The 14,972-nt window shown below is 36.9% G+C and overlaps 1 protein-coding gene across 1 annotated transcript in view; it reads right to left on the bottom strand.

Moving 5' to 3' along the window:
• Window positions 1-293: 293 nt before the first annotated feature.
• Window positions 294-14,972, bottom strand: part of LOC113073293 (serine/threonine-protein phosphatase 6 regulatory ankyrin repeat subunit B-like) — a 74,731-nt gene continuing 60,052 nt past the window's right edge. Inside the window, exons 26-29 of the mRNA XM_026246183.1 lie at window positions 8,786-9,243; window positions 4,689-5,593; window positions 2,699-2,842; window positions 294-1,817 (exon numbers count right to left, since the gene is read on the bottom strand). Coding sequence (XP_026101968.1) covers window positions 1,684-1,817; window positions 2,699-2,842; window positions 4,689-5,593; window positions 8,786-9,243 — 1,641 coding nt within the window. The 3' untranslated portion in view covers window positions 294-1,683. The remainder of the gene's footprint in view (window positions 1,818-2,698; window positions 2,843-4,688; window positions 5,594-8,785; window positions 9,244-14,972) is intronic.

Consider the following 14,972-nt stretch of genomic DNA (forward strand, 5'->3'; position numbering starts at 1 on the left):
TTAAATGGTCTCTCAGTCTAGTTCTGTAGGATACACAATCACGGAGAAGACTGCTGACTTGACAGTTGTCCAAAAGACGACCATTGATACCTTGCACGGTGCAAGGAGGGCAAGACACAAAAGGTCATTGCAAAAGAGGCTGGCTGTTCACAGAGCTCTGTGTCCAAGCACATTAATGGAGAGGTGAAGGGAAGGAAAAGATGTGGTAGAAAAAAAGTGTACAAGCAATAAGGATAACTGCACACTGGAGAGGATTGTGAAACAAAACCCATTCAAAAATGTGGGGAGATTCACAAAAAATGGACTGCAGCTGGAGTCAGTGCTTCAAGAACCATTAAACACAAATGTATGCAAAACATGGGTTTCAGCTGTCACATTCCTTGTGTCAAGCCACTCTTGAAAAACAGACAATGTAAGAAGCAACACAAGCCACGTTGCTTGAGATCCAGTGTAAAGTTTCCACAATTAGTGATGGTTTGTGGTGCCATGTCACCTGCTGGTGTTGGTCCACTGTGTATTCTATGGTCCAAGGTCAACGCATTTGTATACCAGGAAGTTTCAGAGGACTTCATGCTTCCTGCTGCTCACCAATTTTATGGAGATGCAGATTTTATTTTCCAACAGTACTTAGCATCTGCACACAGAGCCAAGATAACAGTACCTGGATTAAGGACCATGGTATCCCAGTTCTTAATTGGCCAGCAAACTCGCCTGACCTGTACTTGGATATGTTTTGGCAATATGAGCATTAATTCGAGTTTCCAGAAATGAACAGCTCTGAGCATGATGTTCTTTTTGTGATCTTGGAAATAAACTATGGTGATTCTGACATGACATAAATGCAACTTTAACAATTTGTGAGCCCTAAAATCACATTTGTATAATTTCTATAATGGTGCACAGTGATTATACAGCTATATATAGCATGCTCCTATATTTAGCATGTGTCATTTAAATTAAAATAAATGATTTTTTTTTTATTGTCAATTATAAAAAAACACAAAATAATATTTTAAAAAAATTGCCCTAGCAGTGTTTTTTTCCCCAGTGTTTTCAACTTCAAAAAACAAAAGCAAGTATTGCAATTGGTTTCCTTCTGTTATCTTTCTAGCATCAGCCCATAAAACACATTTATGATCCTAAGTCTGAAATATCAAGTAGAAATACCTCAAATCTAATAACAAGTATATTCATTCAAAAGTTTGGGGGTATGTAAGATTTTTTTAAAGAAATTAGCACTTCTATTCAGCCAGGATGAATTTAATTGATCAAAAGTGACAGTAAAGGCATTTATCCTGTTTTCATAAAAACTGTATTCAACACTGATGATAATAAGAAATGTTTGTTGAGCAGGAAAATTTCTGACTAGTCTAGAAAAGTTATTTTCAATTTTAACAATATTTCACAATATTAAGTTTTTTGCTGTATTATTTTTGATCAAAGGAATTCAACCTTGGGGAGCAGAAGAAACTTCTTTCAAAAACAAACAAAATTTGGACCACTAGTGTAAATGACATCTTCATTAAAGTGACTAGTGAGGAATGGATATCAGCTAAAGGCACATGCTGTGATATGCTAATGCTAATGGTGTTCTTCAGGAAGCTGAAGTGATGTGGGCTCAGGTGGTTGGACTGATGTTAATAGGCAGTACAAATTCATCTGTCATGGTGAAATGGTCATCATTCATTCATCTCTCTCCAGCTGTGATCTGTCCCTCTGTCTGCGCTGGGCTAAAAACTGCTGGACCACAGACGGCCAATCCACAACATTCTCCACGTGCTCCCTTCCTCCAGACATGGACATCACAATCTGACCGCCTGCACAGTAACACAAGATGATTGCTATAGATTGACTCATGACAAATCCTATTATTTCTTGCTTTTACTTAAAATAAAATAAATGTAATTACTGTACACTGGAATTACTGCTGTAGAAATAAAATTATGAAATAGTGTTTTTCAAGTATGTAATTATAAATATATAATATTGATTAATATTAATTACACATTTAATCATGGATTGATGAATTACAATATGAATATATAATATAATATCTATGTATGTATTTATTTATTAAATCATTCATTCAATAAAGCAAAGGCTATTTACAAGGCAAACTCATAGCAATAGAAATTAATATAATCATACAAATCAACAATAAAACTTAAATAAATAAAATAGAACAGAAAAAATTAAAAAAAAACAAATCTTAAAAGAGTATAAAAACAATATAACACATAAAAAATATAAAATGAAAAATAATTTATAATTTATAATGAAAATATTAGAATTATCACTAAAAAAATTGGTGTAGAAACTATTTTCACTCAGAAATTGCTAGTAAATTTCACAATTACAAAGAAACAACAAGTAACATACTGAATTAAACATGACATTTTTAAGTAGAAAGACTGACATTTTATTTTCTTGTAAAATGTACTCCAATAACTTTTATTTACAACTTTGAAAATATAAAATAAAAATTTATTTATTATGTATTTATTGTAATGCAGCAAAGGCTATTTTCATGTTAAACTCAAAGATTAGTAGAAATCAAAATAATCTTAATTACACACACAAAAAAAATCTTAAAACAATATACAAAATACAACAATTCTAAACAAAACAAATAAACTAAAATTTACCATATAAATGAATGTCCTACCAAAGAAGAGTAGCAGTGAAATTGTGTACTTGCCCTCTGGGAGGATCTGTGTCGTCTTGTTTCCTCTGAAGCTGACAGATGCTTGACCCAGCTGCTCTAGAAAACGCACGTCTGTCAAACCTTCAGTGTCTTCATCCTCATTCATCACATTAGGACACTCCACAGAGCAGCTCTTCCCTGAACACAATGGAGGACACAGACATGGGAAAGTCATTCAACACTGCACATATACACATAGCATGGCAATAGAGTCAGCAACACACACTAGAGAAAGCTTTGCAGCATTAAGCATCACTTTTGTCAAACCTCACATTTTACGATGGAGCCAGCATAAACTAATATGATAAAATATAAATATAAATAAATAAGTAAAAACATTTAAATAAGTCAATTTATTAATATTGCTAAGCACAATAAATAATTATTTGCCAAGATACTATAACAAATTGCATAATTGATCTTATTTGCAAATTTAGAAGACAAAGTTATTTATAAGTTGCACACTATGCATTAGAAATATATGAAAGCTTGTTTCCACCACAGGATAAAAAATACGGGATCTTTCACAATTCAGACTTTTTTTCCACACAATTCGAAAATACAACTTTGCAAAAAGAATTGCAAAAAATAAAATAAAATTCAGAATTGTAAGATATATTGTAAAATCGCAATTGTGCGAAATAAAGTCAGAATTACCTTTTTAAAATTTTTCATGTTTTATTCCAAGGCATAAAAAAAACGGAATTGTGAAATGTAAACTCAGAATTCCAAGAGAAAACTCAAAACTGAGATGTAAATTTAGAATACTGAGGAAAAAGGTACAAATTTAAGATGTAAACTTAGAATTCTAAGATAAAAATCGCAATTGCACGAGATAAAGTCAGAATTACCTTTTTTTATTTTTTATTCCAAAGCAGAGAAAAACTGAATTGTGAAATGTAAACTCAGAATTCCAAGAGAAAACTCAAAACTGTGAGATGTAAATGTAGAATACTGAGGAAAAAGGTACAAATTTTAGATGTAAACTTAGAATTCTAAGATAAAAATTGCAATTGCGCGAGATAAATTCAGAATTACCTTTTTAAAGTAAAAAAAGCAAAACAAAAAACAAACAAACAATGGAATTGTGAAATGTAAACTCAGAATTCCAAGAGAAAACTCAAAACTTTGAGATGTACATTTAGAATTCTGAGGAAAAATGTAAAAATTTTAGATGTAAACTTAGAATTCTAAGATAAAAATTGCAATTGCATGAGATAAAGTCAGAATTACCTTTTTTATTTTTTATTCCAAAGCAGAGAAAAACTGAATTGTGAAATGTAAACTCAGAATTCCAAGAGAAACTCAAAACTGTGAGATGTAAATGTAGAATTCTGGGGAATAATTTACAAATTTTAGATGTAAACTTAGAATTCTAAGATAAAAATCACAATTGCATGAGATAAATTCAGAATTAGCTTTTTAATTTTTTATTCCAAAGCAAAAAAAAAAAAAAAAAAAAAAAAAAAGAATTATGAAATGTAATTTTAGAATTCCAAGAGAAAACTCAAAACTGCCAGATGTAAGTTTAGAATTCTGGGGAAAAATGTTAAATTGTAGATGTAAACTTAGAATTAAGAAAAAAATTGCAATTGCGTGAAATAAAATCAGATTTTCCTTTTTTATTTTTTTATTACAAGGCAGAAAAAACTTAATTGTGGAATTTAAACTCAGAAATCCAAGAGAAAAGTCAAAGCTACAAGATGTAAATTTAGAATTGTGAGGAAAATTTTAAAAATTGCAAATGTAAATTTAGAATTCTAAGAAAAAAGTCGAAATTGTGAGATGTAAACTTAAATTTATGAGAAAAAAAATCAAATTGTGAGATGTAAACTCAGAATTCTGAAAAAAAGTTTAAATTGTGAGATGCAAATATAGATTTCTGAAGAAAATTAAAAAAATGTTAGATGTAAAAAAGAAAATGGCAAGATGTAAATGTAGAATTCTGAGGAAAAAAATTTAAGAATTGTAAGAATTGTCCTACCTGCACGTTTGCAGAGAAGCTTGATGGAGTAGAAGAGTTTGCTGAACAGGTTGAACGGAGACGGAATTCCAGACTTGCGGCTCATATCGCGGATAAGAATGGCGCGGCCGTACTTCCACTCCGTGTCGGACTGAGCTTGGATACGCTGGTACGTGTCGCTCATCATTGCGATGAGGAGGTTGATCAACACGATGGAAGTCACCACCAGATACACACTAAATACCATTTTAGCCAAAAACTCCATGGATGCAGGTGAATGCTCCACGATGGGAATTTCTTTTGGCTCAGTTAAACCAAACAAAGCAAAGAAGAGCAGCACAGACATGTTTAAAGGACCCGGAATGGTCACTTGCGTGCCGTTACCAGTGCTGTTTTTCCAATCATGTGGATACGGCTGACACAAAGCAGTGAGACTCAGCGTGAAGGCAGTGTGGAACAACATGAGGATCACAACGAACCGGCACAGATCCTTCATCAAGTCTCTGATTATTATAGCCCATGGGCCAAATAAGTGATGGAACGTGAGGAACTCCAGCAGCTGGATGAATCCCAGTGTCATTGCCATGGCCAGCAGGACGTTTCTAGCAAACAGGCAGTGCAGGTGCACTGGTGGCCACCATTGGGTGAAGACCGCCAGCAGGTGGCACAGCAGAGCCGCGGCGGAAAAACCCAGTAGAAGAAGACCAATCCACGCTAATCCAGCACGCTCACCTGGGAAGGTCAGCTCGGATACCAGCATCCCACAAAGCCAGATCAGCAACAGACACTCCGACCAGCCGGGCACCAGACGGCCCTCAGACAGAGGACTCACGGGCGGATACACGATTGTTAAGATGAACAGGACCAACAGGAAGACGTGCGACACCAGATGACTCATTAACTTCATGACTGGGATGGTGTTGAAGCTGAGTGGAGATTAAAACAATCAGTTTCACACATTTCTCCTCAACCAAGAAACACTGGAAGTAAAAAGTTTGGATACATCATACACGTTATTGAATTTATGTTTCTTAAAAACCTTTTGTTCTAAAGGCCTATTAGAATTGTTTTCGTCAATTGAAATAAAGATATAATAAAATAAAATGCAAATATTAGATTAAAAACAAATTTAAACTAAAAACAAAAATTGCCTTTGAAACTAACTAAAAAAAAATCTAAAATTTCAAATAAATTGAAGCTAAATAGAAATAAAATGACAGAAACACATAACAAATGAAACCTGACAATATGAAACAAAAGCTAATTTAATAAAATATTAATAAATACTATAATAGTTTGTAAATTAGACAAATTGCTCTAAAAGCCAGAACTGTTATTGCTAACTAAAACTCTTAAAAAGGTTTTCATTCATTGAAATAAGGATAAAATAAAATATAAAAACTAGATTCAAAATTAGACGCCTCAGCCACTAAAACTAGTGAAACTAAATCTGAAATGAAAAGAATAATTTTTAAGCTAAATGGAAATATAAAAAAAACTACAAGTAATAAAATGGACAAAAGCACATTAAGAAATGATTTACTAAAATTAAAATTAAAACCAATGAAATGAAAATATAAACAATGTAAAATACTATAAAATTACACAAACAATACTAAAATAACACTTTTCAAGGTTTTACGGTATGATTTAGTTTTTTTAAAGAAATAAATACTTTTAATAAAAAGGACACATTAAATTGATCAAAAGTAACAGTGAAAACATTCATAATGTTACAAAATATTTATATTTTTAAATAAATGCTGTTCTTTTCTGTTAAATTTTCTGTTAAATTTCTGTTAATCAATATAATATTTCTTATGTAGCAAATCAGAATATTACAACCCCTGGCAAAAAGTATGGAAAAAAAAATCTTACCCTGGAGGTCCAATGCACTGCAGAGTTTAGATCCAACCCTGATTAAAGTCACCTGTCTGCCATTTTTGAATGATTCCCAAAGACATTGATTGACACTGATTAGCATGCTCAGGTGTGTTTGATTAGGGTTAGCGCTAAACTCTGCAGGAAAGTGGATCTCGAGGTCCAGATTTGAGGATCCCTGGTGTAGAGAAAAAACCAAGCACATATATGCCACAAAACAATTTTCACTCAACAAAACAATATTCTGGCTGTATAAAACACTTAAAAAAACAACAAAGAAAGATAACTATAGTCACTTACAACTGTTTTTACAGATCAAACAGAGGAAAAAAATATGGAATCACACAAATCTGAGGAAAATTATATGGAATCACCATGCACTTTGCATTTCTAAAACAAACACCTGTAGCTGATTACAACTGCTAATTAGTCTGCAGTTAAAAAAGAGTGCTTGCACACATTAGTGATGTGTTGAATCAAGATGATTGACATAACTCATGGCTCCAACACGAGAGATGTCAGTTGAAACAAAGGAGAGGATTATCAAACTTCTCAAAGAAAGTAAATCTTCACGGAATGTTGCAAAAATTTTGGTTGTTCCCAGTCAGCTGTGTCTAAAATCTGGACCAAGTACAAATCAAATGGAAAGGTTGTAAAAGGGAAGCGTACTGGTAGACCAAGAAAGACATCAAAGCGCCAAGACCGAAAACTTAAAGCAATATGCCTTGACAACAGAAAATGCACAACAAAACAAATGAGGAACAAATGGGCAGAAAGTGGAGTTCATGTCTGTGACCAGACTGTAAGAAATCGCCTAAAAGAAATGGGATTTGCATACAGAAAAGCCAAACGAAAACCATCATTAACATCTAAACAGAAAAAAAAAAACAAGGCTTCAGTGGGCTAAAGAAAGACAATCTTGGACTGTGGATGACTGGATGAGAGTTATATTCAGGGATGAATCACGAATCTGCATTGGGCAAGGTGATGATGCTGGAACTTTTGTTTGGTGCCGTTCCAATGAAATTTATAAAGACAACTGCCTGAAGAAAACATGCAAATTTCCACAATCATTCATGATATGGGGTTGTATGTCAGGTAAAGGTATGGGAGAGATGACAGTCATTACATCTTCTATAATTGCACAAGTTTATGTTGAGATTTTGGACACTTTTCTTATTCCATCAATTGGTAATGGCAAAATCTGTGAAAACATTAAAGACATATAATGTCAATGGCATGGCCTGCAAATAGTCCGGACCTCAATCCAATTGAAAATCTGTGGTGGAAATTAAAGAAAATGGTCCACGACAAGGCTCCAACCTGCAAAGCTGATCTGGCAACTGCAATAAGACAAAGCTGGAGACAGATGAAAGTGAAAGTGAAGTGACATTCAGCCAAGTATGGTGACCCATACTCAGAATTTGTGCTCTGCATTTAACCCATCCGAAATGCACACACACAGAGCAGTGAACACACACACACACACACACTGTGAGCACACACCCAGAGCAGTGGGCAGCCATTTATGCTGCGGCGCCCGGGGAGCAGTTGGGGGTTCGATGCCTTGCTCAAGGGCACCTAAGTCGTGGTATTGAAGATGGAGAGAGAACTGTTCATGCACTCCCACACCCACAATTCCGTCCGGCCCGAGACTAGAACTCACAACCCTTCGATTGGGAGTCCAACCCTCTAACCATTAGGCCACGACTTCCCCAATTGATGAAGTATACTGTTTGTCATTAGTTAAATCCATGCCTCAGAGAATTCAAGCTGTTATAAAAGTCAGAGGTGGTGCAACAAAGTACTAGTAGTGTTTTTATTTGGTGATTCCATATAATTTTCCACAGATCTGTGTGATTCCATATTTTCTTTCCTCTGTTTGATCTGTAAAAACAGTTGTAATTGACTATACTTATCTCTTTGTTGTTGTTTTTTTTTTTAAGTGTTTTATACAGCCAGAATATTGTTTTGTTGAGTGAAAACTGTTTTGTGGCATATATGTGCTTGGTTTTTTTTCTCTACACAATTAAACATTTGAATGAACATCTTCTGAGAGGGGTGATTCCATACTTTTTGCCAGGGGTTGTACAATGATTTCTGAAGGATCATGTTACACTGAAGACTAGAGTAATCGTTGCTGAAAATTGTACTGATCTTTCACAATATTACTGTCTTTCCTGTATTTTTGATCAAATAAATGCAGGCTTGGTGAAGTTTAAAGTGTCAGACTGTACCGGTGTCTGAGTGGCAGTGAGATCGCCAGCCACAGCGGAGGGAAGAGCAGCAAACAGAAGAACAGCAGCAGGATCTTCCATGAATTCCACTGCAGGCCTCCACGCCACACTTCTGTCAGGTACATCTGCACCGCCGGATGGGACACCACGGCCTTCTGCTCTCCCTCGATCAAGCAGTCCAGCATGCTGGCACCCCGGTGATCCACAGCCCTGAGGATCAGACCTGCGCCATGACCCCCGGTTGAGGCGGCGAGGGTCAGGAGGTCAGAAGCCATGAGCTCACAGTGGAGCGCGGCGGCATGCAGGTCGATGGAGCGCACCTTCTCTCTGAGCGCAGCCAGAGTCAGAGCTCGCGACAGACGGACGCACGTGTCCAGAGAAGCAGGAGAATGAAGAACCAACTCCTCCAGAGCCAGATTATCATTCATCCGGCCGCACACCATCAGATTGAACACAAACTACAGACAACACACAAAACAGAACATGATTAATGATGCCATTTGAATTGGTTTATTTTCAGCAGAATAAGGCACTTAAAGGGATACTTCACCCAAAAATGAAAATTACCCCATGATTTACTCACTCTCAAACTATCCTAAGTGTACTGTATATGACTTTCTAATTGCAGAGGAATACAATCTTAGTTATATTAAAGGGGTCATATGATGCGATTTCAAGTTTTCCTTTTTCTTTGGATTTTTACAAGCTATTGGTGCATGAAGAAGACCTGTAAAGTTGCAAAAACTAAAGTCTCAAATCCAAAGATATATTCTTTATAAAAGTTACGAGTCAACCAAGCCCTCCTAAACAGCTCGTTCTAACCCATCCCACATCTGTCACTGGCTGCAAAAAACTGTGATAAACAGTAAAGTGTGTTCAGCTGAATTTAATTTCCGTTTTATCTGACAGGTATTAAAAGGTTAGTATACCATGGAAGCGGTCACGGCAGCCCTTCTGTTAAGCCCTCCTCATGTAAAGACCAAAGAGTGTAAAGACCATCGACTCCATCGTGCGACTCCACTGGGCAGGGACACCAGCAAGGGATATAAGTATTTTTTTATTTAATCCTTTTTTCCTTCTACTTGTTTCACTTCTGTTACAGTTTTTATAACCAATTCTTACTATGTGTTTCCAGATCCCTACTATCACTACAACTAGCAAACCACACATCACACAATTTAGGCAGCGCAATCTTAACAACCTGGACACTTTTCCTATATCTGCTAATATACTACTTTCTTTTTCTATTGGTCTATGGAATTGCCAGTCTGCTGTAAACAAAGCCAATTTCATTACTTCTATTATAAATCATTCAAAGCTTAATCTCATAACCCTGACAGAAACATGGATCAAACCAGAGGACACTGCTACACCTACAGCACTCTCCAATAATTTCTCATTTTCCCACTCCCCCCGTTTGACTGGAAGAGGTGGAGGTACTGGTCTGGTCATCTCTAATGATAGGAAATTTAATCCTTTACCATCTTTTGGTATCAACAGCTACTTTGAATCTCATTCAGCTACTATTGACCCCCAGGACCACTAGATAACTTTTTGTATGAATTAGATGTGCTGCTCTCAAACTTTTCTGAGGATGGTGCTCCCCTAGTTACATTTACATTTATTCATTTAGCAGACACTTTTATCCAAAGACACTTACAAATGAGGATAGTGGAAGCAATCAAAAACAACAAAAAGAGCAATGATAAAAGTGCTGTAACAAGTCTTAGTTAGGTTAACACAGTACACGTAGCATGGGCTTTTAAATAACATAATAAATAAAAAGAAAAAAGAATAGAGCAAGCTAGTGTTAGAGGTCTTTACACATACACACACACACATACAATTGCATAATTAATGAAAATAACATAGAATACAAAAAGATTAGAAAGGTAGTTAGATTTTTTTTTAAAGAATAGAATTAGAATAGTGAGTGCTAAAGTTAGAGGGTCAAATAAAGATGGAAGAGTTGGGTTTTAAGCCGATTCTTGAAGATGGCTAAGGCTTCAGCTGCTTGGATTGAGTTGGGGAGGTCATTCCACCAGAAGGGAACATTTAATTTAAAAGTCATTAAAAGTAACTTTGTGCTTCTTTGGGATGAATCAAGCGATGTTCACTTGCAGAACGCAAGCTTCTAGAGGGCACATAAGTCTGAAGTAAAAAATGTAGGTAAATGGGTGCAGAGCCAGTGGTAGTTTTGTAGGCAAACATCAATGCCTTGAATTTTATACGAGCAGCTATTGGAAGCCAGTGCAAATTGATTAACAGAGGTGTGACATGTATTCTTTTTGGCTCATTAAAAATTTATCTTGCTGCTGCGTTCTGAATTAATTGTAAAGGTTTGATAGAATTGGCTGGAAGAACTGCCAAGAGGGCATTGCAATAGTCCAGCCTGGACAGAACAAGAGCTTGAACAAGGAGTTGTGCAGCATGTTCCGAAAGAAAGGGCTTGATCTTCTTGATGTTGAATAAAGCAAATCTGCAGGATCGGACCGTTTTAGAAATGTGGTCTGAGAAAGTCAGCTGATCATCAATCATAACTCCAAGGCTTCTAGCTGTTTTTGAAGGAGTAATGGTTGATGTGCCTAACTTGATGGTGAAAGTGTGATGGAACGATGGGTTTGCTGGAATCACAAGCAGTTCTGTCTTGGCAAGGTTGAGTTGAAGGTGATGGTCCATCATCCAGGAAGAAATGTCAGTTAGACAAGCTGAGATGCGAATAGCTACCGTCGGATCATCAGGATGGAATGAGAGGTAGCGTTGAGTGTCATCAGCATAGCAGTGGTATGAAAAGCCATGTTTCTGAATGACAGAACCTAATGATGCCATGTAGACAGAGAAGAGAAGTGGTCCAAGAACTGAGCCCCGAGGCACCCCAGTAGTTAGATGTTGAGACTTGGACACCTCACCTCTCCAAGATACTTTGAAGGACCTATCTGATAGGTAAGACTCAAACCATTGAAGTGTTGTTTCTTAGACTTCTTTTGCCAGTAGGGTTGATACAAGGATCTGGTGGTTAACCGTGTCAAAAACAGCGGACAAATCAAGCAGGATAAGTACTGAAGATTTGGATTCTGCTCTTGCCAGTCTTAGAGCTTCAACAACTGAGAGCAAGGCAGTCTCAGTTGAATGTCCACTTCTGTAGCAAGATTGGTTGCTGTCAAGGAGGTTGTTTTGTGTGAGAAAGGTTATGCTATTTATGCTAGTTATAGTTATGCTTGAAGACTTATACTTCCACCTAGATAAACCTCTATCTGCGGACTTCCACACTCTGCTTGCCTCTTTTGATCTCATCCGAGTGTCAACTACTGCTACTCACAAATCAGGCAACCAACTGGACCTTATTTATACATGACACTGCTCCACTGATCATGTACTGGTTACTCCACTGCACACCTTGGATCATTTCCTCCTCACTCTTAACCTCAACTTGGTCCCTGACACATCGCTTCCCCCTCCACATGTTATCTTTCGACGTAACCTACGCTCACTCTCACCCTCCCGGCTATCTGCAATGCTTTCATCTTCGCTTCCTTCCAGTAAACTGTTAGCATCTTTTGATGCTAACAGTGCTACTGATACTTTCTGCTCCACTCTTAAATCTTGTTTAGCCACTGTTTGCCCCTTGTCTTCCAGGCCAGCCCGTACCACCCCTTCTACCCCTTGGTTATCTGATGTTCTACGCCAACATCATTCTAAAATTAGAGCTGCTGAAAGGGTGTGGCGCAAATCCGAAACTACTACTGACTTTAATGTGTATCAGTCACTTCTCTCTCCCTTCTCTGCTAATGTCTCCACTGCTAAAAGGACATACTACCATAACAAAATTTACTCTTGCATGCCTTTTAAAACATTTTCCTTGCTCCTTTGTCCTCCTTCTCATCCTCCTGCTTCATCTCTAATAGCTGACAACTTTGCCACATTTTTAATTAATAAAATTAAAAACATCAGTGCACAATTTTCCATACCACAATCCATCAAGCACATCTCACCAGCAAACATACACTTATTCACATCCTTCTCTTTACTCTCTGAGTCAGAAGTCTCCAAACACATCCTTTCTAATCACCCTACTACTTGTCTGCTTGATCCTATTCCATCTCATCTCCTTCAAGCCATTTCTCCTGCAGCTGTACCTGAACTCACTCACATCATTAACATATCCCTCCACACTGGTGTTTTTCCCTCATCATTTAGACAGGCTCGTATAACTCCACTACTTAAGAAACCCACCCTCAACCCATCTCTCTAAGAGAACTACATGCCAGTTTCCCTTCTTCATTTCATTGCAAAAACACTTGAACGAGCTGTGTTCAAACAAGTCTCTGCCTTTCTCACACAGAACAACCTTCTTGACAGCAACCAATCTGGTTTCAGAAGTGGACATTCAACTGAGACTGCCTTTGTTCTAAGCTGTGAAGCCCTAAGACTGGCAAGAGGGGAATCCAAATCTTCAATACTTGTCCTGCTTAATTGATCCGCTGCTTTTGACATGGTTAACCACCAAATCCTCCTGTCAACACTACTGAGAAAGGGCATCTCAGGAACCGCACTCCAGTGGTTTGAGTCTTACCTATCAGATAGGTCCTTTAAAATATCTTGGAGAGGTGAGGTGTCCAAGTCTCAACATCTCACTACTGGGGTGCCTCAGGGCTCAGTTCTTGGACCACTTCTCTTCTCTGTCTACATGGCATCATTAGGTTCTGTCATTCAGAAACATGGCTTTTCATACCACTGCTATGCTGATGACACTCAACGCTACCTCTCATTCCATCCTGATGATCCGACAGTAGCTGCTAGCATCTCAGCTTGTTTAACAGACATTTCTTAATGGATGAAGGACCATCACCTTCAACTCAACCTAGCCAAGACAGAACTGCTTGTGGATCCAGCAAAACCATCGTTTCATCACAATTTCACCACCAATTTAGGCACATCAACCATTACTCCTTCAAAAACAGCCAGAAATGTGGGAGTTATGATTGATGATCAGCTAACTTTCTCAGATCACATTGTTAAAATTGTCCGGTCATGCTGATTTGCTTTATTCAACATCAAGAAGATTAGGCCCTTTCTTTCGGAACATGCTGCACAACTCCTTGTTCAAGCTCTTGTTCTGTCCAGGCTGGACTATTGCAATGCTCTCTTGGTCGGTCTTCCAGCCAGTTCTATCAAACAAGCAAGATAAATTTTTAATGAGCCAAAAAGAATACACGTCACACCTCTGTTTATCAATTTGTACTGACTACCAAAAGTTGCTCGCATAAAATTCAAGGCATTGATGTTTGCATACAAAATTACCACTGGCTCTGCACCTCTTTACCTAAATTCAGTACTTCAGACTTATATGCCCTCTACAAGCTTGCGTTCTGCAAGTGAACATCGCTTGATTGTGCCATCCCGAAAAAGCACAAAGTCACTTTTATGGAGGTTTAAATTAAATGTTCTCTCCTGGTGGAATGACCTGCCCAACTAAATCCGAGCAGCTGAGTCCTTAGCCATTTTCAAGAATCCGCTTCCATCTTTATTTGACCCTCTAACTTTAGCACTCACTATTCTATTCTTTAAAAAAAATCTACCTACCTTTCTAATCTTTTTTATTCTATCTATTTTCTTTTCATTTATTATACAATTATAAAAAAAGACCTCTAACACTACCTTGCTCTATTCTTTTCTATCTGTTTTCTTTCTTATTTATTCTATTATTTAAAAGCCCTTGCTATGTGCACTACATTTAAGCTGACTGAGACTTGTTATAGCACTTATACAGCATATCATTGCTCTTTTGTTGTTTTAGATTGCTCCCAATGCCCTCATTTTTATGTCACTTTGAATAATAGCGTCTGCTAAATTACTAAATGTAAATGTATAAACACATTGCACTACACCAAATACACATAATAATGTTATTTTTTGCAACATTAAATGACCCCTTTAATAAATGTCCTGGCTCTTCCAAGCTTTATAATGGCAGTGAATGGGGTCCAGATTTTGCATCCATTCATCATGAAGAGTACTCCACACAGATCTGGGGGTTAATAAAATGACTTCTGAAGCAAATCGATGCTTTTGTGTAAGAAAAATATCCAGATTTAAAACTTTATAAACCGTAATCTCTAGCTTCTGCTAACTGGTATGTGCATTCATAAGAAAGTGGCATCCAGTGGATGACGTAGGATGAAGTTTA

The sequence above is a fragment of the Carassius auratus genome, unplaced genomic scaffold (assembly GCF_003368295.1).
Source record: "Carassius auratus strain Wakin unplaced genomic scaffold, ASM336829v1 scaf_tig00011797, whole genome shotgun sequence".
NCBI lineage: Eukaryota > Metazoa > Chordata > Actinopteri > Cypriniformes > Cyprinidae > Carassius > Carassius auratus.